The sequence below is a fragment of the Galeopterus variegatus genome, unplaced genomic scaffold (assembly GCF_000696425.1).
Source record: "Galeopterus variegatus unplaced genomic scaffold, G_variegatus-3.0.2 Scaffold1625, whole genome shotgun sequence".
Lineage (NCBI taxonomy): Eukaryota > Metazoa > Chordata > Mammalia > Dermoptera > Cynocephalidae > Galeopterus > Galeopterus variegatus.
Window position 1 is genome coordinate 127,673 of NW_007727736.1, and position 22,554 is coordinate 150,226.

The 22,554-nt window shown below is 37.4% G+C and overlaps 1 protein-coding gene across 4 annotated transcripts in view; it reads left to right on the forward strand.

Moving 5' to 3' along the window:
* PAK3 (p21 protein (Cdc42/Rac)-activated kinase 3) overlaps window positions 1–22,554 on the forward strand; it is a 118,411-nt gene that overhangs the window by 68,777 nt on the left and 27,080 nt on the right. For all 4 annotated transcript variants that reach the window (XM_008578052.1, XM_008578053.1, XM_008578054.1 and 1 more), the window contains 4 exons: window positions 3,432–3,495; window positions 19,536–19,584; window positions 19,889–20,001; window positions 21,314–21,431. In XM_008578052.1, the coding sequence (XP_008576274.1) occupies window positions 3,432–3,495; window positions 19,536–19,584; window positions 19,889–20,001; window positions 21,314–21,431 (344 nt within the window). The remainder of the gene's footprint in view (window positions 1–3,431; window positions 3,496–19,535; window positions 19,585–19,888; window positions 20,002–21,313; window positions 21,432–22,554) is intronic.

The window sequence follows — 22,554 nt, forward strand, 5'->3', positions numbered from 1 at the left end:
AATGGCTGACTTGAATAAGGGGCTCTCAGTGATGTAGAAATCTGTTAGACAATTTGGAAAATAAAATAAAATAAAGTTTAGCAACTCAGACGTTACTAAATTGGTAGCATTCTATGAATGTACTTGTAGTTCAAGTACAATGCATTCTCCAACCCCTGTCTTAAGCTATGGGGTATTTACAAAAGGAAATACCTAATTTTATTCAAGTTTAATTCAATAAATGTTTATTGAGTATACAGCATTGTGTGAGGAGGAACTGAGGATCCAGAGATGAATAGGACCTGGCTGCTGTCCTTAAGACACAGTCTAAAAGGGGACGTCAGATAGATACAGCTATATGGTATATTAAGTACAGATAAGGAGAGCAAGAGGTAAAGTGAGAGAGGGAGAAACAGGGAGAGAGAAGATATAGTAGCGGCAGAGAGAAGAGAAGTGATTAACTTTATTTAGGGAAGTCTTCCCAGAAGAGGCACCATCTAAGCTGAGTTTTGAAGTATGAATAGGAGGAAATGTGGGAAGGACATTGCAGGCAAAAAAATGGCATGTAAAGAAGACTCAAAGGCTTATGCTTGGGAACTCTAACTTATTCAATGTTACTTGAATGAAGAATCAGTGGTAGAATGTGGTACTGGAGTTGTAGGAGAGGCAACTAAACTGTTAAGCAAGAGCTGATCATGAACTACAATTAGTTTGTTATGGTCAGAGTGGAAGGTTCTAGTGGGGAAGTGGTGAAAGATGAGATAGAGAATGAAGCAAGAGCCAGATCATGAATGAGGAGCCTTGCATTCCTCCATGCTAAGGAGTTTGAGCTTTACCCTGTAGGTGTTAGGGAACCATCAAGGAATCCTGAATCAGAGAATCTCATGATTAGGTCTGCACTTAAAGCATCCTGATAGAGGTGTGGAGTCTGGACTGGAGTGGGCAGAGGTTGGAAACAGTAAGTCCAGTCAGGAGGCTGTTGGCATAGCTCAGGCAAAAGATGATGAGGGCCCAACTAAAAAATAATGAGTAGTAATGAGGAAGAGACAGATTCAGAAGGTGTCTAGGAAGTAAACCGATATGTGCCCAGGACTCACTGGACAACTGCATGTGGTGAGTGAAGGTAAGAGACAAGTCAAAGATGACTCCCAGATTTCTGACTCAGGCTACTGAGTGGATTGATTGGTGATACTACTGACTGAGATTGGAAATACAGGAGAAAAAGTATTATAACAGCTCATATATTATCTAAGACCTATTTAATCTAACTGAAACATGGATTTCCACTATGGATAAGAACAAAAAGAAAAACAATAAAAAAACCCAGCAACCTGATGTGAAATATTTAACTGATTATTTTTCTCAAGGTATAATATCTCCTGTTAGGTCTGAGTTAGGTTGTCCACTAGGCCAGAGAATAGATTATTGTCTAAATTAGCACGAGCTATTGGCTGTAGCACACAGGTTAGTACTTGAATACATATCTTTCTCTTCTCATTTATTTAGTCCACAAATATTTGCTAAGTGGCAGCCACTGTTCTAGGCATCGAAGTTACAGAGATGAAAAGACAAGTTCCTGCCCTTAAGAAGAAGCATGTATGTCTCATCAGAGGAATCTGAGAAGACTTCACAAAGGAGGCTGATTTGAGATTATATTTAAGTGACAGATATGAATTTATGGGTTAGATAGAAAAGGGATAGGGGGAGCCTGTGCAAAAACCTAAGTATTGGATAGTGATAGCATTAGTAGGGTCTAACGTAGGAGGGATGAAGAGAGAGGAAAAGAATAACATGAAGTTAATCTGGTTAGGAAGGAGCCAGATGGTGCTGGATGGAGATGGGCCTTCTGTGCCCAACTAAGGAATTTGGACTTGATTCTGTAGTGAGGAGGAACTTTTGAGGAATTATGAACAATGGAGCAAAATCATCTGAAGTAGGGTGACCATACATCTCAGTTTGTCCAGAACAGTCTTGGTTTATGAATTATATGGTCACCCTATTCTAAACACATTGTGGAAGAGAAATTAGAGAAGGCAGAGTTCAGAAGTAGATTATGACTGGCACAATTTTTTGGACAAGAGATGTTGAGAGTCTGAACAATGTCAGTGGCCTTGGGCATGGAGAGAAGGGGATGAATAAGAGTGACAATTAGGAGATAGAGTCTACAGATCTCTCGATTAGTTCACATGTATAAGTCTTGTCTTACCAACCAATCCTACACTTTCTGGGGCTATGCATTAGTAAGATATAACTCAAAGATATTAATACTGGTATGTTTACTTCCAAAAGGAAAGAAGGGAGAGAGACAGAGGCATCCAAATAAATGATGCCCTTCATAGTAGTCCCCTTGAGAAGTGCACCCTTATTCCCATAGTGCTGCTATGGCCCAGAATTTTTCTGGACCTATTTGAGCACTGCCTTGAAGAGTCAATGTCATTTCTTTGGGATTTATTCTGAATGATAGCAAGTATTCATCCTCTGAGTGGTAGATTTAATTTTTTAAAATAGCAAAACCATTTTTTTTCAAAGCCAAACGTGATAAAGTAATGGTTTTCTTGGATGGCTTATAAGCTTACTAAAAAATGTTTGGAACAATCTATAGAAATAAAGTCTTGCCTAGGGATGGTTTGGGAAGCTGAGGTGGGGTAGGGAGTAACTGCTCACAGGGACAAGGTTTCTTTCTGGAATGATGAAAATGTTCTTAAATTAGATCATGATATTTGCACAACTCTGTAAATGTATTAAAAACCATTGAATTGTACACTTTAAGTGGGTGAACTTTATGGTATGTAAATCATATCTAGGTAAAACTGTTCAAATGTTTGGGTCAGTAATAGGGTCCTAGGTTCTGAAATATATGTTTTTGAAAAGCATGAGTCTCATTATTTTATGATCAAACTTTCTTCTTCATTAGATCCATCCATGTCGCCCTCAGCACAGTACTAGGTGCATAGTAATTACTCAATGGATGTTCGTCCACCAGAATTGAATGTAGTGTAGTGCTCAGCCCCACTTCAATTCAGAGAAGGTAGTAAAATAGTGTGTACAAGTTCTTAGATTTTTTTTATCTCCTAATCTCTCATATCATTTTATGAGAACTTTTATAAATGTTGGGCTGTGATCAGTCCTTTTTGTTTCCCAAACGTCATCAATTTTGAATAAAAGCAGCATGGGTTATTATTACTACTTTAATTAATATATTACTATTTGTTATTTTAGCAAATAGAAAGTATCATTTTTATATAAATTGTAGAAATCTTATGGGAGTATTGGTCAAATTTTTTATTTGTCATTAGCTGTGGCATCTTAATTTTCATTATTAAATTTTAATAAAAGACCAGTAGATCAATTTCAACCTTCTCTCTCTCTCTCTCTCTCTCTCTCTCTCTTTTTACTGCTCTCTCTCTCTCTCTCTCTCTCTCTCTCTCTCCCTTTTCCCACCCCTCTCTCAGGAAGCATTGTGAGTGTTGGGGACCCAAAGAAAAAATACACAAGATTTGAAAAAATTGGTCAAGGGTAAGTGATTATTTTTCGAAACATCAAAAGGTGAGCACTAGCAACAGTCGTTAAAATTCAATAACAGCTTGGATTTCTGGTAAATTATGCTTCTCATTTCCTGGATTATATTTGTGTTTTGCATTCTTAGTATTGGCCTTTCCAGCTGTCAGGCTGATTGTGAGTTTTGTAAGGACATTTTGATCCCATATAGTTAGATGATTCAAACTGATTTCTCAAAAAAAGCAGTAGAGTTATAGAAACTTCTAGTTTGTGTGTAAACCCCTTTTATCCATGTCCCCCCTACATCTATATGGATGGCAAGGTTAAGATACTATGTCACTGTCAAACTACAAAGTGACAGAGTGAGGATGAGGAAAGCTCTTATTGATTGATCCAGAGGTGGGCAGAGTTGCCTATCAAAGTATGGAGGAAGCAGAATAATAATCTTTAAATGAGATGAAGTGCATTATTTTCACCTAGTATTCTTGTTTAAGACAAAGATTCCCAGGCATCACTGCCAGAGATTTGATTCAGAGTCTGGAGTGGATCTTGATCATCTGTGAGCCATGGGAACCATGTCATTGGATCATTCACTAGAGCTGAAGGTGGGAGTCACCAGTTCTTCAAGTCAGCTGTAATTAGGAATGTCTCCCAGGCCTCAAGGTGAAACGAAGTGAGAGGGTCTGAGTAGACAACAGCATTTGAAACAGGGAAAGTTTATGTTTAAAGAGAAATGGAGTGTTCTTGAGGGGGGTCCTTAAATGGGGAATGAGACACATATTTGGGTGTACCAACTGTATGACAGGAACCAAGATGGCCCCCCAGAGGTCTCCTGGCTGAGGAAAGGAGCTGAGAAGAAGAGGATACAGCTAATATGCCTGAAAAATTGTGCTAGCCCATCAGCCATTAGAGTCTAATTATTTTAGGATAAGGGAATATGGGATTTCTTCACGCACCTCACTTCTTTTCCTGGGATTCTTAGGTTCAAAAAATTATATATCGTGTATAAACTTGACTATTTTTCATTATTTTTATATTTTCTTTGTTTTTCCCCCTAGCTTTCGTACTCAAGTTTCTTTTAAAATTGCCAACATATCTTGGGAAATAGGGAAAGCATTCATTACATATTTGGGCTAAACAGTAAGAGGGGCACTTGTGGGGACTGTGTCTTATGGGAATCAAGGTGAGAAAATCCTCAGAGGAAGACAAAAACTCAGGGAGAAATATATGGCCAAGTTTATTCTTCCAGTGGAAACCACAATAGCATTGCATATGAACTTTCCAAGAGGCTAAAATATATACCTATTAGTGCTTTTGCTTCTTTCTTTGTTGTTTAATATCACTGGTATTCTCCCTTCCTCACACACACAAAAAAGTTTTCTTCTCTCTAGGGCCCCTGTCACTTAATGAGTCAAATAGTATTTCTACCAATTGCTCTAGAGCAGTGCTGTCCCAAAGAACTTTCTGTGATGATAGGGATGTTCCATAACTATGCTAACCAATATGGTAGCCACTGGCCCCATGTTGCTATGGGACACTTGAAATGTGTCTAGTGCAAATGAGAAACTAAATTTATTTGAATTCATTTACTTGTTTAGCAGACATTTACTGAGCATCAAACTATGTACCAGATACCACGCTAAGTGTTAGAGAATGGAAATGGGTAATGATGGCATAGGTCCTTAACTTACAGTCTACAGTGATAAATGCTTGACAGGAGGCTACATAGGGTAAAAGGAGAACATTGAGGCAAGCTTATTCAATTCCCCTAAGTGCAGAGCAGGGCTGACTTCTAAAGCCATTATCTCCCACCTGGAGTTTTCCCTCTCACCCTCTGGTGGACTAGTTGCTTTGCTTAAGTAAGGGCAAACATACCTTCCTAAGTTCGCATTCAAACCTCAACTCACTTTCTTCATGCCGAAAAGATAAATATCACAAGGCAGGTTGCAAAAAGACGGTATTATGTACTAAGGAGGCTCAGAGAACAAAAGCTGGCTTTTAGTTTTATTTTAACCTAGTTAGATCTTTGGTAGAGCTAACAATAGGAAAGAATATGCAATCCACTTGGAAGTAGCACTCCAAATCTTTGTTGTCCAATATGGTAGCCACTAGCTACATAGGTCTATTGAGCCCTTGAAATGTGACTAGTCCAAATTGAGATGTGATGTAAGTATAAAATACATACCTGATTTCAAAAACCTTGTATGAAAAAAGAATGCAAAATATCTTATTAATACATTTTATATTGATTACATGTTGAAATTATAATATTTTGCATATATTGAGTTAAATAAAATATATTGTTAAAATTATTTTTATGTTTTTAAAATCTTTTCAATATAGCTCCAAGAAATTAAAATATGGCTCACATATTTCTAATGGACAGCACTGCTCTAGTTGTAGGTTTAAATGAGAGCTATTCATTTGTTTATTCATAGAGTGGTTTTGTTCAGAGTTGGTTTTTTTTGAGGGGTGGGAGTGGAAGATGTTATGATTTTGTACTTATTGTTCTTCCCCACTACAATCCAACTGAGCCAAAAATAGCATTGAATTTAAAAAGAAAAATGTAAGAGGTGGTTTCAGATATCTCCCAGATACCAGGTAGTGAAGCAAGACTAATTTCTTCAAGAGCAAAGATTAGGCCGCCAGGCAACTGTACATACCAAAGAGATTTTCCCTCCTGGCTGTTATTTATGCCTCTGACTTTTAAAGGTGAAAAGGAAAGTTCTCCATTTCTGAATGCCTTTGTAAAGTCTTTATATATCTAAAACGAAAAATCAAAGCAGAAATCCTGCTTGCCACTGCAGAAAGGTCTATTTTAAATTCTCAGCCAGTTCATTTTAAAGAATGATGAAATCAGCAGATAGTTCACTTTATATGCCCAACACAACTTTTTAATAAGTCCTTTGAGGGTAGGGAATTGAGTTCATTTCTCTCTTTGTCTCCTTGAGTGTCTAGCACAGTGCTTTTACACTTAGTAGGCACTCAAAAACAATTTTGTGCAGTTATGGTCAACAGTTGGGTTTACTTTGGCCTGACTCAAAGAACTACAGAGCTTCCCTTGTCTGTTGCCCCTGTCTCTCTGGGTTTGTTTTGCCTTCATAAATATTTGTTGAACTAATGAAAATGCTTGTCTTTCTACCTCTCCCTTCCTCTGTCCTCTGTCTTTTCACGTATATGTACATGTCTGTCTTGCTCTTTCTGTTTCTCTCTCTTTTTCCCATTGAGTCTTCATCTCTTTGCCCTTTGCAACGACATGGTCTGCTTCACCACATCTGATTCTCTATCATTTGGGTATCTGTGTGTGCTGTACATCCATCTTTTCTACTTGTATTTTTTGTTCTTCACTCATAGATTGTTTGCTTTTCTTCATTTTTAATGTGAATAAGCAAAATATTTCTTTCTTTCTCTTTAGACCAAAAAAAAAAAAACCACAAACCAAAAAACCACAAAAATACACATATTAACTTTCTTTTTACTTTTAAATGGCTCTCAATTGATTTTTCCATGAATTATTGGCCTAAGTTAGATAAACTAGTCTCTACTCTCAATATATAGAGTTTTTATTTTCTTTTCATTAAGTCTGGGTTTTTAATTGTCTTCTTTACCTATTGTTATGGTGGCATTCAAAATCGTGTCAGTAATCATTTAGTGCTAGAAATAATCAGCCCCAGTATTCCATTTGCAGCTCCAGGAAGCACAACAGTTCACTCTTGGGAGCTGGAATTGAGAAGAACCTCGCCATTAATCACCCTCATCTACTTGGAAAACTAAATTTTTCCAGCATGGGTTTCTGCTGTTCCAGCATCCAGGCCTGGGGCCAGAGAATTGGTCTCCATCTTCTATAAATCAAGTTCAGAATTGCATGTCTAATCATTTTGAGGCCTTAGCTGTGAGTCAAAGGCTGAAAGTGACATTATTTCACTAGGTTTGCTGTGAAACGTGTTCTATAATTGGCCACCAAATCCAGACATTTTGAGCAGATGTATTCAAACTTTAAAAAGAGGGGGGTAGAAAAAAGGTCAGCTACTCCTAAATTATCAAACATGAGTTTGTCAGAATATATCAGCTGGAGACAAGTATCTTTACTCTCTAGGATAGTTATGTAAAAGAACTTGCTTAATAAATGGGGTAGGGTGAGACAACAAATCAAATATTTATTTTCAGTCAACAGCTATCATTGGCAAGCCTATGCAATTCCTGAATAAGCAGTAACTATGTAACAGAGGGCTGAATTTACTAACGTTGGCAGCTGTCCTCACAGATTTCTCATTAATATATTTGAATTCATTTTAAGGCCTTTCCTTAAATGAGAATGCACTGAAAAACAGACCCTTTTTCTCCTTCAGGTTCATCTTGTCTTTTCTCTTTAACATTATAATAGAAACTTTTTTTTTTGAGGAAGCAGCTCAGAGGAGATGATTTTAATCTAGATTAACAAATATCTTTTTTAATCCAGGGAACTTTTATTGAGTGTCCACTATGTGTAATGCAGAGTAGTACCAGGTTCTGGGAGTCCGCAGTGACCTCTATGCTCATTGTCCCCCTGAACATCTGACAGGGAGGAAAGGAGAGTTGTATCAAGAAATAAACAGACCTCCCCATGCCTGTGTCTTTCACCTATATTTCATCCACATACTCATCTTTGCTGTCATCTCTCCCATGAACCCCTCTTTGGCTGCCTTCGCCTTAACTGACTTTTTCTGTCTTCCGTCCTTCTGAATCCAACAGATTGTATCTGTGTCAACATGTATTTACCACTTATATCTTAGCTTGTCTAGACGTATAATTGCTTGAAACTTTGAAGAAGACCATAGAGGAATAAAGGGAGAATTTGGGGAAAATTTGAAGAAAAAGAAAGAGCCAAGATTCTGGACTCAGAAGGCTATGGGCAAATGATTTAATTTCTTTAAGCATCAGTTTTCTCATTTATAGTAAGCAGAATGCACATATTTCTTATAAGGGTTGTGAAAAATAAACAAGAGAAGGCATTTAAAGTGCTTAGCATAGTACATGGCACACAGTTAAGTGCTCAGTAAATGCTAGTTATTATTTGGAGTGAAAGACAGTCCCACACATTACTATTATGTAGAGCAGAATACAGTAAGTATTGTAGTGCAGTTACAAAGAGCTATGGGGGTAGAGAGGAGGGACAAATGATTTCTAGCCAGGGAGAGGATATGAGGAAGGAATCTTAGAGGAGGGTAAATTTGAGTAGTGATTTGAGAGGGTGTAGTAATTTAACAAGTGGGGATTATGGAAAGTTTTATTTGAAGGAAACCAAATGAATATTCACTTCACACTGTAGGTTTCATTCAGTTTGGTGTTCCTAGGGTCTGCAGACTTGTCTGGCATAGAGTAAATATTCAGTAAGTATTTGTTGAATACACACCAAAAAGAGCAGAAGAATTAAATCAACAGCACCAGTTCTATAGACAGTCAAAAGTCCAGTTTGGCAGCGGAGTGAATAGGAAAAAATTTTAGAAAGATAGGTTATGTTATGTTATGAAATAGATTGACAGATGCAAGGTACAATGTGTTTTTTATTTGTTTAAGCTTATTGTTTTGAGTAGGTATTACTTGGACATCATGGTATAACATTCAGAAAGTATAGAAGAGTAGATGATTCTGTGGATATTTTATTCCTAGTGACAATTACCCATTCATATAACATTAAGATGATTATTTTCTGAATCTGTCCTGTAGTGTATATCTAGATCTTCACAGCATAACTATCTACTGTCTCACTTTTGAAACTTTTCATTACAAATTGTTTAACTTACACAAAGGTAGAGAAAATAGTACAGGAACTCCCATATTCTTATCACCCAGATTTAACATTTATTAATAGTTTTTAATAAAACCACAATGCCATTGTGAAACCTACAAAAAATGAACAATTGCTTGATATTGTCTAATTCCCAGTCTGTAATCACAGTTATCTTATTATCTCAAAATGCTTTTTTATAGTTGATTTGTTCAAATCAACATCCAAAGAAGATCCACATATTGAGTTTGGTTGTGTCTCTTAAGTCTGTGTATATTAAAGCAATCTCCTGTCTTTTTCCACTACCATTGATGTCCTAAAGAAACTGGTCATTGTTCTGTAGAATGTATCACTTTCTGGATTTGTCTATTAGTCTCATTTGATGTCATTTAACTTGTTCTCTATTCCCTGCATTTCCTATAAATGGAAATTAGCTCGAAAGGCTTAATTAGACTCAGGTTCCACCTTTGGCATAGGTGGTGCTACATGTTTCACATTACATCACATCAGGATGCACACAGTGTCTCATTGTCCCATAGTTTAGTGATGAGTAAATTGATCAGAAGATTCTGTGTGTGACTGTTTTTCCCTCCTATGTAAAGTTCCCCATCAGCCTTTTATCCGGTGGTTTTATCTATTGATGATTATTGCTCAAATCAGTTATTTTATTAGAGATTGCAAAGTAGTGGTTTTCTAAATCTATCATTTCCCCATACTTTTTAGCTAGAATGCTTTTGTTGCAAAACAACTTTACATCATTAGCTAAGGCTCTTTAGTTACCCTGAAACATAGTTCACACAGGGAAGTCAAGATAAATGCTTAATTTTTAAATTGCCAACTTTCAGTATAAAGAGTTTGGTACCCAAGTTACTTTTAAAAGTGCCCAATGATACTCTGGTTTCTCTTCAGATCATATAAATCTTTCGCCTTTTACTAAAAGTGCCCAATGAGAGGTGTTTTATTTTATTTTTTTCTTTTTTCTTTTTTTTCAGTAGGAGAAGGAGGTGTACTCTTTTATTTTAAAAAAAATCTTTATGAACTCAGGGGTTTTTCTTTTTTCAATTTCTTTTATTCAGTTACATTCATTATTGTTTTTGATTGTCAACCTGTGCTATCTTTGGCTAATGGGAGCCCCTTTCACTGCATTAGTTTGAAAAGATATCTTTTAAAGGCTTGTTTATGACATCTACACTTGCAGTTATGTGGTTATATCCTCAGAAATAATTTATTGACATTATTTCCTTCCAATTCTGACAGGTACTCTCTCTGAGCATCCAAAATTAGCATTGATTGAGAATATTTCAGCCTAATACATCTCTCCCAAACTATACTTTGTGGATAAAAGTAAATGAATATGGAGAAGTACCACATTACATGAGAGATTTTATGAGGGTTTAAATATAAGGCAACTCCCTTTTTTCTATGGAAAAAATGTGGGGGAAAAACCCCTTACCTTGTATTTGGGCCTACATGGTATATTTCTCTGTGTGTGTGTGTGTGTGTGTGTGTGTGTGTGTGTGTTGTGTTTTAACACAATTGGTTACATATTATACTTGTATGTCTTCTTTCGTACTATGTGCCTGTGTTTTAGAGATGGTTACATATCAATACCTCATTCTTTTTAACAGATGCACAGTGCTTTGTTGTTTGGGTATACCATAATTTATTTAACCAGGCCCCCATTGATGGACATTTAGTTTGTTTCTGACATTTTGCTATTATAAACTAGGCTTCAGTAACAATTCTTACAAATAAGCCATTTCATACATATGCAAATTTATCATTAGGATAAATTCATTAAAGTGGAATTGTTACATGAAAGGATATGTGCATTTCTAATTTCCAAGTTGCCTTTGATAGAGGTTGTTTCCCTTTAACACTCCATCAACAGCGTATGAGAGTGCCTCTTTGCCCACACCCTTGCTCACATAGCTGTATCCATTTATTTGGGATTATAGTACTACAATAAAAACCCATCCCCATACTGATTTTTAAAAGGAAAAATGTATAAGAAAGGAACTCTAAGACAAAAGTGTGTGGCAAAACAAAAGCGTATCCTGAAAAATCCACTGACCAATGTAGTCCATGTCTGTATGATACCAAAGTATCTTTGTTACATAGATTAGATCAGCCATGTAGCTACGTTTAATGGAAAGTGACAATGGAAGTATTTCTTGAAATAATTTTCTTCCTAGGCATAAAGATATACAACTGGCCAAAAGAATTTTGCCTGACATGTGGATCTTCAGCAATCATATCATTATATAGAATGAAAATATGATCAACTCATTGATAATTGCAAACAAACTTTACTGCTAGCTCATGCGTAAATCAAGCGCTCAGTCCCTGTCCTCTCAAATTAGTTTTAGTTTTAAGGCTTGAGAAAGTAAATATATCATGTTTGGTATTTTTCTGACTTATCTGTGCTGCTCAGTGAGGAGCCTGTTTCTTACTGTAACATGAGGTTCCCATACTGAAGATGAATAGTTTTGAAATTTATTTCTTAAAGGTATTAATGAATAACAGCTTGGTTTAGAGAACCTGACAAAGCAGTGTATGGCACAGAACTCGGGGATAAGTGCTGACAATAAAACCTCTGACTTTTGTTTGTTTTGTTCAGGAAAATATGGGCAAGAGTAGAAGTGGTGTCTAGTGTGTTACAGAAGCAATTCTTTGGGTAGGACCACCCACCCAAAAAGTATTTGCTTTCTCATTGGATCCATTTTGGGCCACACAAGGTAGAATATTGCTATGAAGCACTAAATAGGTGTAGTTTGAGCTCTAGAATAGGCTTTGTGAAGTATATTTGAAATACATTAGCATTTGTGAAGAACAATGTTTATGGAGCAATGGAACATGCTCTTTGTTATACTTAATGCTCTTAAGTGCACTGTGTTGTTTGCTGTCCCTTGTATGGAAAGATGATGCCGCTCAATCCACCACCATTTGTAGACTTTGCACATTAAGTTGTTTTTTCCAGCTATAGTAATGAGCTTGCATTAAGCCACCTGCCCCCCGTTCTTGTCCAGGCCCTCTTGAAACCAATGGCACACACTGTGAACCAGCTGCCTAAACTTAATGTTGTCGTGAGTAGCTGAGAGTTATTTGGCCTTTCCAGGGATTAAGCCCTGTAACTATGGCCTCATTATCACTGGACTATACCCCACTGAGCTCCCTGGCCCCACACCCATAATGTGTTACAGCTCTATTTACTAGATGACCAAGAATACTCCGGGAAAAGTCATGCCCTAACTAAAGAACAAAAAATTTCCTGCTCTGATTTACATAGTCCTAGAAATTATTTTATTGAAACATAATTGATTATACATATTTGGGGGGTACAGAGTTGAATATCAATACCTGCGTACCTGTGTGATGATCAAATCAAAATAACTAGCATGTTCATAATTAGAAAACATAATCATTATTTGTGCCTATTAACCAATTTCTCGCTAACTCCTCTTCCACTTCCCCTTTCCCACCTCTTGTTACCATAGTTCTGTTCTCTTCTGAAAGTTCAATGTATTAAGTAATCCTGGTTATTAAAGACTATAACACCTGGCTGCATTCTATGTACTTAGGTACTGAGATAACATGATTTTTTACATAATTTTATTTTTTTAAATTTAGAGAGGCGTTTTGAGAAGTAAATTACACGAATGAAAACACTCTGAAACTCTCTCTCTGGAAAAGTTACTGCACGTAATGATAACATTGTTCTTCACCGTTCCTGAGCCCTTAGGAAAGCAAGTATGGCAGTACTGAACAATATTGATATCTGTGTATTTTTATGTCAAGTGCACTAATAGAGTGAGATCATTTCTAGACAGGGGCTTACAATACTTAAATACTTAGCAGAAGATAAAGTCCAGTCCTAAAAATTAACCCCAGGCCCAGTCTACTTTCAACCATATGACCGATCTTAGTTGAGTTAGAAAACAGAAGAACCACCCTATATTGTTATGCCAAAGGAATCAAACATGTTATGTCCTGGGACAAACTAAATGGCTCAAAAGGGACATGTGGACTGAGTGAGCAAAAAACTAGAGGCAAGATAAATATTTGGGGGAGGCAGTTTAGCATAACAGATACAAACGTGAGCTTTGAGAAGTACCATGCTTGCACTTACCATTGATATAAAAATGCTACAGATCTATAACAAACCTGAAATGGTGGTTAAGAGCATGGGTTATACAGTCAAATTGATGTATTTTTAAGCTCACCTGCTGACTGTGTAACCCTGAGTAAGCTGCTTATCACTTCTCAGTTTCAATTTTCTCATTTGTAAAATGAGAATAATAGAACTTACTTCATAGGATTGTATAGGGTGGGTATTAAGTGAGATTATCCATTTACAGAGAGCTGACAGAAATAAGGCTGAATAAATGATCTAGCCTTTTCTAGCAGCAACAGCAGTAGAAGTAGGAGTAGTAAAACATAACCATCCTAAAATGGGGATTAAATCCCTGCCTGTGACCTCAGCACCATATTTATACTTGTAAAACTTTAAATGGGAATGTTGCCTATTCTTTTGGCTCTCTCACTCTTATGCCCACTAGACTCACGTTGGACCTCATTGAGCCCTCTAGTCCTCTTGCCTTTTTTTTTTCCTCCCAGTCCATGAGCTTCTTCTTAGTCTTGCCTCCTTGCCCTTCTTTTCCTCCTCTAATCCATTTCTGTGCTGAAATCAAAGTGATTTGTCTCAATTATTAGTCCCACCATGTTGCTGCTTTGGCAACTGCTCATGATCATGGTTGAAAATTGCTCCTAGCAGGAAACATCAAAACCTGATGAAGATTGTTAATAGTTAAACTGACTTGTCTTGTGAGAAAAAGGGAGAAATGGTGAATTGTTTCTTTCTAGACTGTTCGAGCTAGATGCCAATGTTTCCATTTGAGTATTGAACACTTGGCTGTGTCAAGGAGGGACGATAAAGCATCTAATGTGATGCCAGCAACCCAGCAGGACTCATCACGTTGTAATTGATGATAATGCCTAATGGTTGCACAATCTGTTAGTTTAATATTCTTTAACCATAGTGTAGGTTAACTGAAAGATTTATAACTTAGATTTAGGAGACCTTTGTTACATGCTAGCTGTGTCATCTCAGGCATATCCTTCCTGCTCTCTGGGCTTCAGACTTCTCATCTGTAATGAAGAGATAGAAGTGTAAGATCTCTTTTTTCCCTTGAATCCTGATAATGCATGGTTTCTTTGTACCATCTGAGGGACTGAGATTTGGAATAAACAAAATCCCCATCATAAACAAATGTTCTCTTTACAGCAATCTGGCTTCAATATAACTAGAATGGAGGGATACTAGGGATCAATGTAATTAAATGGTTAGCAGAAAAATCAAATTGACAGTGTTGACCATTTTAACACACCAGCCCCAATATTGCAGAGAATTAGGAGTTTTAACCCCCATCTTTGTTAGTTTGATTTCTGGCATCCTTACATCCTAAATTACTGCATAATACTGATATTTTTTAATTAAAGCGAATTAAAGTTTCATTTTGTAAAGACATGCATTGAGATACTTTGATATACCCCCAGGCTGTTGCAAATCTCATCTATTGGGAATCACTGTGACATATGGTTAACTAGAAGATTGTTTCTTTGGGAGTATACACTCCTGTGCTTTAATTGTTATAAAGAGAGTGCTTCCCAGCTTCACCACCAAAGACCCCTGCAATTATTTGCCTTTATGAACTCCAGATTATAAATAATTTTGACAATTAAACTGTATTTATTAGGTAATAGTTTATCTCTTAAACTTTATTAAGCAAAAAAATACATATAACTGCTGCTGCTTAGAGGTTTTGATCAGCACCTGATATCCAACGTAATCACAAGTTAATATAACTAGCTAAAAAGAAATATATGTGATATTTAGATTAGCTGTATCTTAGGGAAATGTCAAATTTCTGTTATGAATTTTGAAAACTTAAATATCTTGAAAACTCCCAGATACTTAAAGAGCTTCTTAGTAATCCACATACTACAGTTTGGGAACTTAATGAATCTATTAGGGAACAGTCAATCAAATAATAATAGTTACCATTATTGCTAATATTTATTGAGCAATTACTGTATGTCAAGACTATACATGTTTTAAACACTGTATACATTTAATCCTCCTTTAATCCTGAGCCATAGAAAGATTAAATTACTTACCCAGGGTAATATCACTAGGAACTGGTAGGATTTGAACCGGGGGGGGGGGGGGTTTGAGTGAATGAGAGTGAGGACTACTGTTCTCAGCCCACTATAGGCAATGAGAATGCTTTGATGAACCTTGAAGGAGATCGTGATGTTTATACCAGTTGCATCTTAAATTGTTGGAAAATGGAAAGGTATCAAAACTGGGGTATAGAGAAATGTTAGGGGTACAGAGAAACCTTAAGATGGAGCTGGGGATAAGGCACTAAATTTTACTCTGCAGGTTAGTGCCTGAGTTTGTGCATTTGAGTTGAGGGTTCTACAAAGGCTGGAAGTTGGGCAAACCAATAATTTAATGGTCAGAGCAATGAATTCTGACCGCCTAACAACATATTTGGTTTGGAGGGGTAGTAAGTGGGGTGGGGAGGATATCACCATTTTAAGACAGGGAACAAGGGATGAAGGGAAAGGAAAATGGCTCCCACTAGAAAATTTCATATATGCAGTAAGGTGGGGGAAAGGGAAGTAAGAAGGAAAGCTCATTTTTAGTTAATAACAGATGCTCTAGAGTTTCAGGGTCTTTAAACCTCTGTGTATTAGGAATTTGTGGCAATTCTATACCACTGAATGCCATAAAATCCAGGATATTGAGATTCCAGAGTTAGGACTCTAGCAATTTTCAGACAATGAAATGCCGAGGGGGATAAGGGACAAAAACCCCAAGGATTTAAAAGGTAAAGCTCCAGAGATGTTAAACACTAATCCCCCTTGCACTCCAAGTCAGTCACAATTTTAACCCCTAGGACAGTGGAAATGGGCTTGGGGAATTAGGGAGATGGGACTGGTGTATAAAGGGAAGGCCACCTGGGCAGGCATTTGGGGCCTTCCTCCCTAGCTTTAGCTGCAGAAGCTCCCATTGTATTTGTTTTATATACTGAGGATTTCTACATACAGTTTCATTTGATAAAGGTGTTCCAAGCTTATAAGAAAAAGGAAGAAGGCAAAACCACTTCCCTAGGGGGAAAAACAGGATAGGGAACCTCTGAAATTTCAATAGGTCATCCTCAGCATCTGTCCTTTTTGAATACAGAGCCAGACACTAGCAAGGGTGCTTTGGCTGGGACATTGGGAGGGGCCAAGTAACAGTTCTGTAAATCAGTCATACCCTATGTGAAGCCAGTAACAACAGCAACACCAACAAATGCTAGTAGCAGGAGCAGTTATCTCACTAAGCATCAGCTCTGATCTGAGCACGGGGCTAAATGTTTACATAGATTGTACCATTTGATTCTCTGCAGTTCTATGAGATAGGCGCTATTATTATTTTATTTTGCCGATCCTGTCACTCTTGTGCAACTGATGGAATTGTGCAAGTGGCCTAAATATATAGGAATAAACCGAATAAAGGCATTTTAAGTAGTTGCTCATGGCAATACACACAATGTCAAGGTAATCTATTCCTTTGAACTCAGGACACACTGGTCCCTGAAGTCAGGAATGTTTGATAGCTTATTCCAAGAAGAAAGTGCTTTACGTACATGTAAGTAGAAGAAGAAATATTTTCTCCACAGAAAGGAAAGGTCTAACTGCAGTTCCACGTTTGCTTGAAAAAATTTTTAACAATTTGTTCATTCAACAAATATTTATTAGGCTCCAGCTATGTGCTCTGAACCCAGAATCTTAAACATATAAAATTGAGAGAATGATTCATATGATATAAAACTCAAGCCTAAGAAATTTCTAGAATTACCAAATCCTGGTTGTGGGGAAAATAGGATAATTTAGGCTCCCACAACTCAGGTCTTGTTGGGGGTCAAGCAGCACATTCTTAATTCTTTGTAAAGAAATTGTGTGTGGGTGGAGTTAGTGTGCATGTGCACCAATGTATCTTTTTAGTTTTGTTGCTGTTGTATGTTAAGCAGGCTGGCCGGCAGGGAGCTCACGACTAAAAATAGAACATGATTATTCTGCTGGCAGCTACTCAGTTTCAGTTTGTCTTTGGACTTTGCCATAGCAGTTGAGTTTCAGAGTTTCTCTGTGGACTGCCTAGCTCCTAGACATGTGTGTGCTGAATAAAGACTATTCCTTCTTCAACCAAGGCTCTGAGGACCTTTTTGCCAGTTACCTAGCTCATAAACCTGCATGTGAAGGGTTTGTGAATGGGATCAAGGGGTCTGTGAGCTCCAGACCCCAGCTCTAGCTCTACACAGGTTTAGGTGGCACCTATTAAGTGTGATTTTTCAGCCTAGTTCCAATAGATGTTTAAAGACTTAAGCATTATGAGGAGGGCAGTAAAGGCATAGATCGTAGATGATAGGATTAAAGAACCTTAGAAATAAAGCAGTCTATTTCCTGTACTTTACATGTAAGGGAGTCAGACGGACTCAGATTATAAACTGTATAACTTTGGGCAGGTTACTTAACCTCTCTGAGCCTCACATTCCTTACCTATAACATGGGAATAATAGCACCTCCCTTACTGAAATATGGTAAGGATCACAAAAGATAAATTACATAAAGTTCTTGGTGAAGTATCTGACACACACGACCTGGTCAATGCATGTTTACTATTATCGTGATCACTATTTTCCATGTGAGGGGACTAACTCAAAGAGGGTAAGTGACTAGCTCAATGTCACACAGCTTGGTGATGTTAGGGCGAATATTAAAACTCAGATCTCTACTAATAGTCAAATATTCCTTATACTACACTATTCAGTTTATTCCCTGGGAGCAGGTAATATAAATTTCCTAGGCCAGTGAGAAATATTTTGGCTTATCCAGGGAGAAGAATTACAAAGAAATGCCTGACATAAGAAAAGAATTCCTGAAATCATAAAACAAAACATCAAGGAATAAATAGAGAGCAAAGGAGAAACAACAAATACCAGAAAGTTTAGATAGCAATGTTGGAGCATGACAATGCCCAGTAAATCACAGGACTGATCTCTATTCTAATTCCTTTATTCACCACAAACAAAACTGACTATGTTTTTATTCTTTTTCTTGGGGTTGGAGGTGGGAGGTAGTTCAAAATGCGTGTGTGATTCACAGACAGTTACTGTACTATACAATTCAGCTGTACTATACAATTTCTATTTGCAATACAAGGGAACCCTGTAATTGAAGTTAGAATGGAAATATGAGCACTACCAAGACTAGAGGAATGATACATTTTTAAAAGGATATTGGGCTGGAGTGACACTTCACAGTAGAAGTTGTTCAAAAATTCAGCAAAAATTAAAAACAGTGGCTCAGAAGTAAAGCCACATTGTTATTGCTCTGTTTAGTTTCAGAGTACAGCACTGAGGGTGATTGGTTTGTTAGATGAAGATATTCTTACAAATTAGAAATATATGAAAAGAACCACTCTGTCTCTATGCCAAAAGTGAAGGTTAATTGACAGTTGCCTAAGCAAACGATAATATATTCTTTCCTAAACTATACTTCAATTTATTTAATCAGAGACCTGCAATGTTGGTTGTTGCAAGATCCAGGGGTTTCCTAAAAGGAGCAAAGCCATTTTACTCAATTTATTACTGCATAGTACATGCATGACACACAAACTGATGCCAGAAAGTCTGACTAGAGTTCCGATCCCACCACAAGGGATACATTGTGATTGTTTCAGGTACAATTACTACATAAAAGGATTGTTCCCGTATTGTGTACTTAAAAATTTAATAGGATAGATCTCAAGTTGAGTGTTCTTACCACACTAATAATTTTTAAAAAGGCTTTCCTTTTTTACTTTTTCCTTTAGAGTTTGCTAATTTTCCTCTTCTGAAAATAATTACATTTTATTTTATTTTATTTTATTTTATTTTTTTTGCCTTGTCTTTTTTCGTGACCGGCAACGGATCGCAACCCTCAGTGTCGCGCCCATACCGGACCGGGACCGGCAACGGGATCGCAACCCTCGGTGTTGCGCCCGCACCTCACTCAGCCAGTGAGCTGCCGGTCTGTATGTGGGATCCGAACCCTTGGCAGGAGCGTCGCCACGCTCCCAAGCGGCGCGCTGTAGCAGTGCGCCACCGGGCCGGCCCTAAAATAATTACATTTTAATTCAAATGAAGTATATTGGTAACACTTTGGTTGCTTATTCATTCGATAATTTTCACCTTCACAGGGCATCAGGTACTGTTTATACAGCGCTAGACATTGCAACAGGACAAGAGGTAAGTGCTAACATTCAATACTGATTTTTATTTTTCTTTATTCATATTTATTATATTTCCTTTTTGATGACATATGCCTGAAAAAATAGGTAGCACTGGATTGAGATGAGTATCTCATTAGTATTCAAGACATCTGTCATGAATGGTTTACTCATGATTGCCCAAAGAAAAAGGGCATGGGTTTGTGGCACAGAGAAAGCTTAGTAGATAAAGAATTTGTATGCCTCACTCTGTCCCCAAAATATGGATGTTTGTGTTTATGGTAACAACTGTAATTCATTCTTGTATTTTAATTGTCATTCAGGTTGCCATAAAGCAGATGAACCTTCAACAGCAACCCAAAAAAGAATTAATTATTAATGAAATTCTGGTCATGAGGGAAAATAAGAACCCCAATATTGTTAATTATTTAGATAGGTAAGTGTTTTCTCTCATTATGTACTTGTTTTCTTTATGGGATGTCATTGTCTTGGCAAATCATTTTATTTGTGATTTATTCATTTAACAGTTATTCTACAAATATTTCTCAAATGCTACAAAGTAGTAGAGTATTAGATCTATTGCTAAACTTGCACCCGCTTATCTTTATCCATATATCAAAACCTTGAAGAAACACTTTATGGTCTTGGTTCTAAACATAAGCAGTTTGTGTAATTTCCTTTTGAGGATAGTGGATCCATGTTGGCAGGAAATAGACTATCGCATATAGGAGAGAGCAGTGGTGTTTTAAACATTTCATCAAGTGTTTCTTTGGTGCTGGGACAGTCCCTGGGAATCTAAGTGAAGAAGGCTGACTACAATGGCTCTTTTTTAATGGGTGCTTTGTGATTAACTGACAGTGAGGTCTAGGGAATTGAGACTTTAATCTCAAACCTTTTTCCTAAACCAAGTAATTAATGTCTCTTTCATCAGCGGTATTAACAGTGTGTTATAAATAACACACTGTTAATGGATTTAAAGAGAGCGCTAACTCTTCACTTGTGGTTAACGTCTGTCTCATTCAATTTCAGTAAGTGTTTGTTTAGCACCATTGTGCTGTGTTCTGGGGGGAGGATACAAAGGAAGTCCTCAATGAGCTTAAGATCTTGCTTTCTGTGTATGAGGCAAGGTAGACCAGTGATACAGAAGAAGGAAAAAAGGGGTGAGAAAAAGGAGGGTTAAATTTTATAGTCTTGATCAAGTTTCATAAAGTGTTGTTTATGGACCACTTGCAGCAGAATGACCTGGAGTCACTGTGCATTTGTAATTATGTAAAAATTGCATTTGTATTTGTAAAAAAAAAAAAAAAATGCAGATTTTTAGGCTGACTTACATAACTAATAACATAGGGCCTGTGAATTTTTAACAGCCTTCCCAGGTCAATATAATGCACATTGCAGTTTGAGCGCCATTGGATAGAAAATTTTACTTCATATTGATGTGGGTCTTAGGGCAGAGTGAAATCACTGTATTCCCTATAATTTCTCTCTCTTGCTGAACAGGGGTCCAAAATGCCTTCATATGGTCTCAGGTGATTTGAATAACCTCATGCTCTCTCTGCCTGAATTGTAGAGTTCTGGTGACCTTCCTCCCCATATTTGATCATTTGGGGTATGTTTCTCAATAACTACTTGAAGATAACGGGCATGGCACAACTAGCAATTGACTTCTATCAGAATTGAGATCTGGAAATCTTAGAGTCCCCACTTCCTTAGTTTCAAGTCAAAGTCTTTTTCTTTTCTTGTTACAGCTACTTAGTGGGTGATGAACTATGGGTGGTTATGGAATACTTGGCTGGTGGCTCTTTGACTGATGTGGTCACGGAGACCTGTATGGATGAAGGACAGATAGCAGCTGTCTGCAGAGAGGTAAGAAAATGGAGCATTTCTAGCTGACAAGAACACCAAAATTGGCAGCTCTTCATTCTTGATTATTCAGAACGTTTATAACATCAAAGAAACAACAGCACAACTTTTCTACTGAAAAACAAAATGGAGAGCCTAACCTCAATTTAAATCCTAACCTAATAACGTTCCCATGCACCACCCTCCCCAGCCCCTTGTTTATTTAAGTTGCATTTCTATGTATCTGTCAAGTTCTGTTACACCATTTGCAAGGTGCTATATCTAAGCGTCACATGCAGTCGTCTCAGTGAACATGGAAAACAGGGATGTTGGCATAGAACTTCTTTCTGATTTGGGGTAATTTTTACATGACAGTTGTTTTGTCTTGCATAGTGCAATGAGGGCCATGTAAAGTACAGATAATTTTACATTCCCATTATTTTCTAGAAGGCAGTTTAAACAAGGTCCTCCCCCAGCCCAGAAAGTAGTTGCTTTCACAGTATAATCTGAATATCCCTCATAGCCCACCAGTGGGCCTGAGGGTCTGTCTCTTTTCCAGTAACAGTGTTCTACCCCTAGCTTCAAACTAAATTAAGTATATTTTATTATATTTGTTTTGTTCAATATTAAAAACACACACACAGTCTTCATTGGAGTCTCATCTTGGGCATTATCACCTTATCCCATTGTGGTAAGGAACTCTGACTCACTGAAACTTGAAAACCAGTGGTAGGGAAACAAAACTCAGTGATATCAGTTGATCTTTGCTTATTTTTGACGTTAAACTGTTCACTTAAATTTCCTTCTTTCTTGCTCTCCTCTCTTTCCCATTACCCCTACCCCAAACTTGCATACATATCCGCCAAACACATGTTTTCTATTCAAATAAATTAAACTTACAGTCATTCAGGGGAATATTCTACCCTGAGCCTGTGGTTTCCATCTTTTATTTTTATTATGAATATTCATGAGATACAAAGCTAATTGTCCCCCCTCCTTCCTATGATGTGAGGGCCAGATTCATACTGGGGACATACCCATTACCAGAAATTACTTTTGTACCCTTTGTCCCCTTCCAATTATCCCCCAGCCTCCCTTCCCTTCCCCCTCTCCCCTCCACTCCTATTTGTAGCCCCCCCCCCCCCCC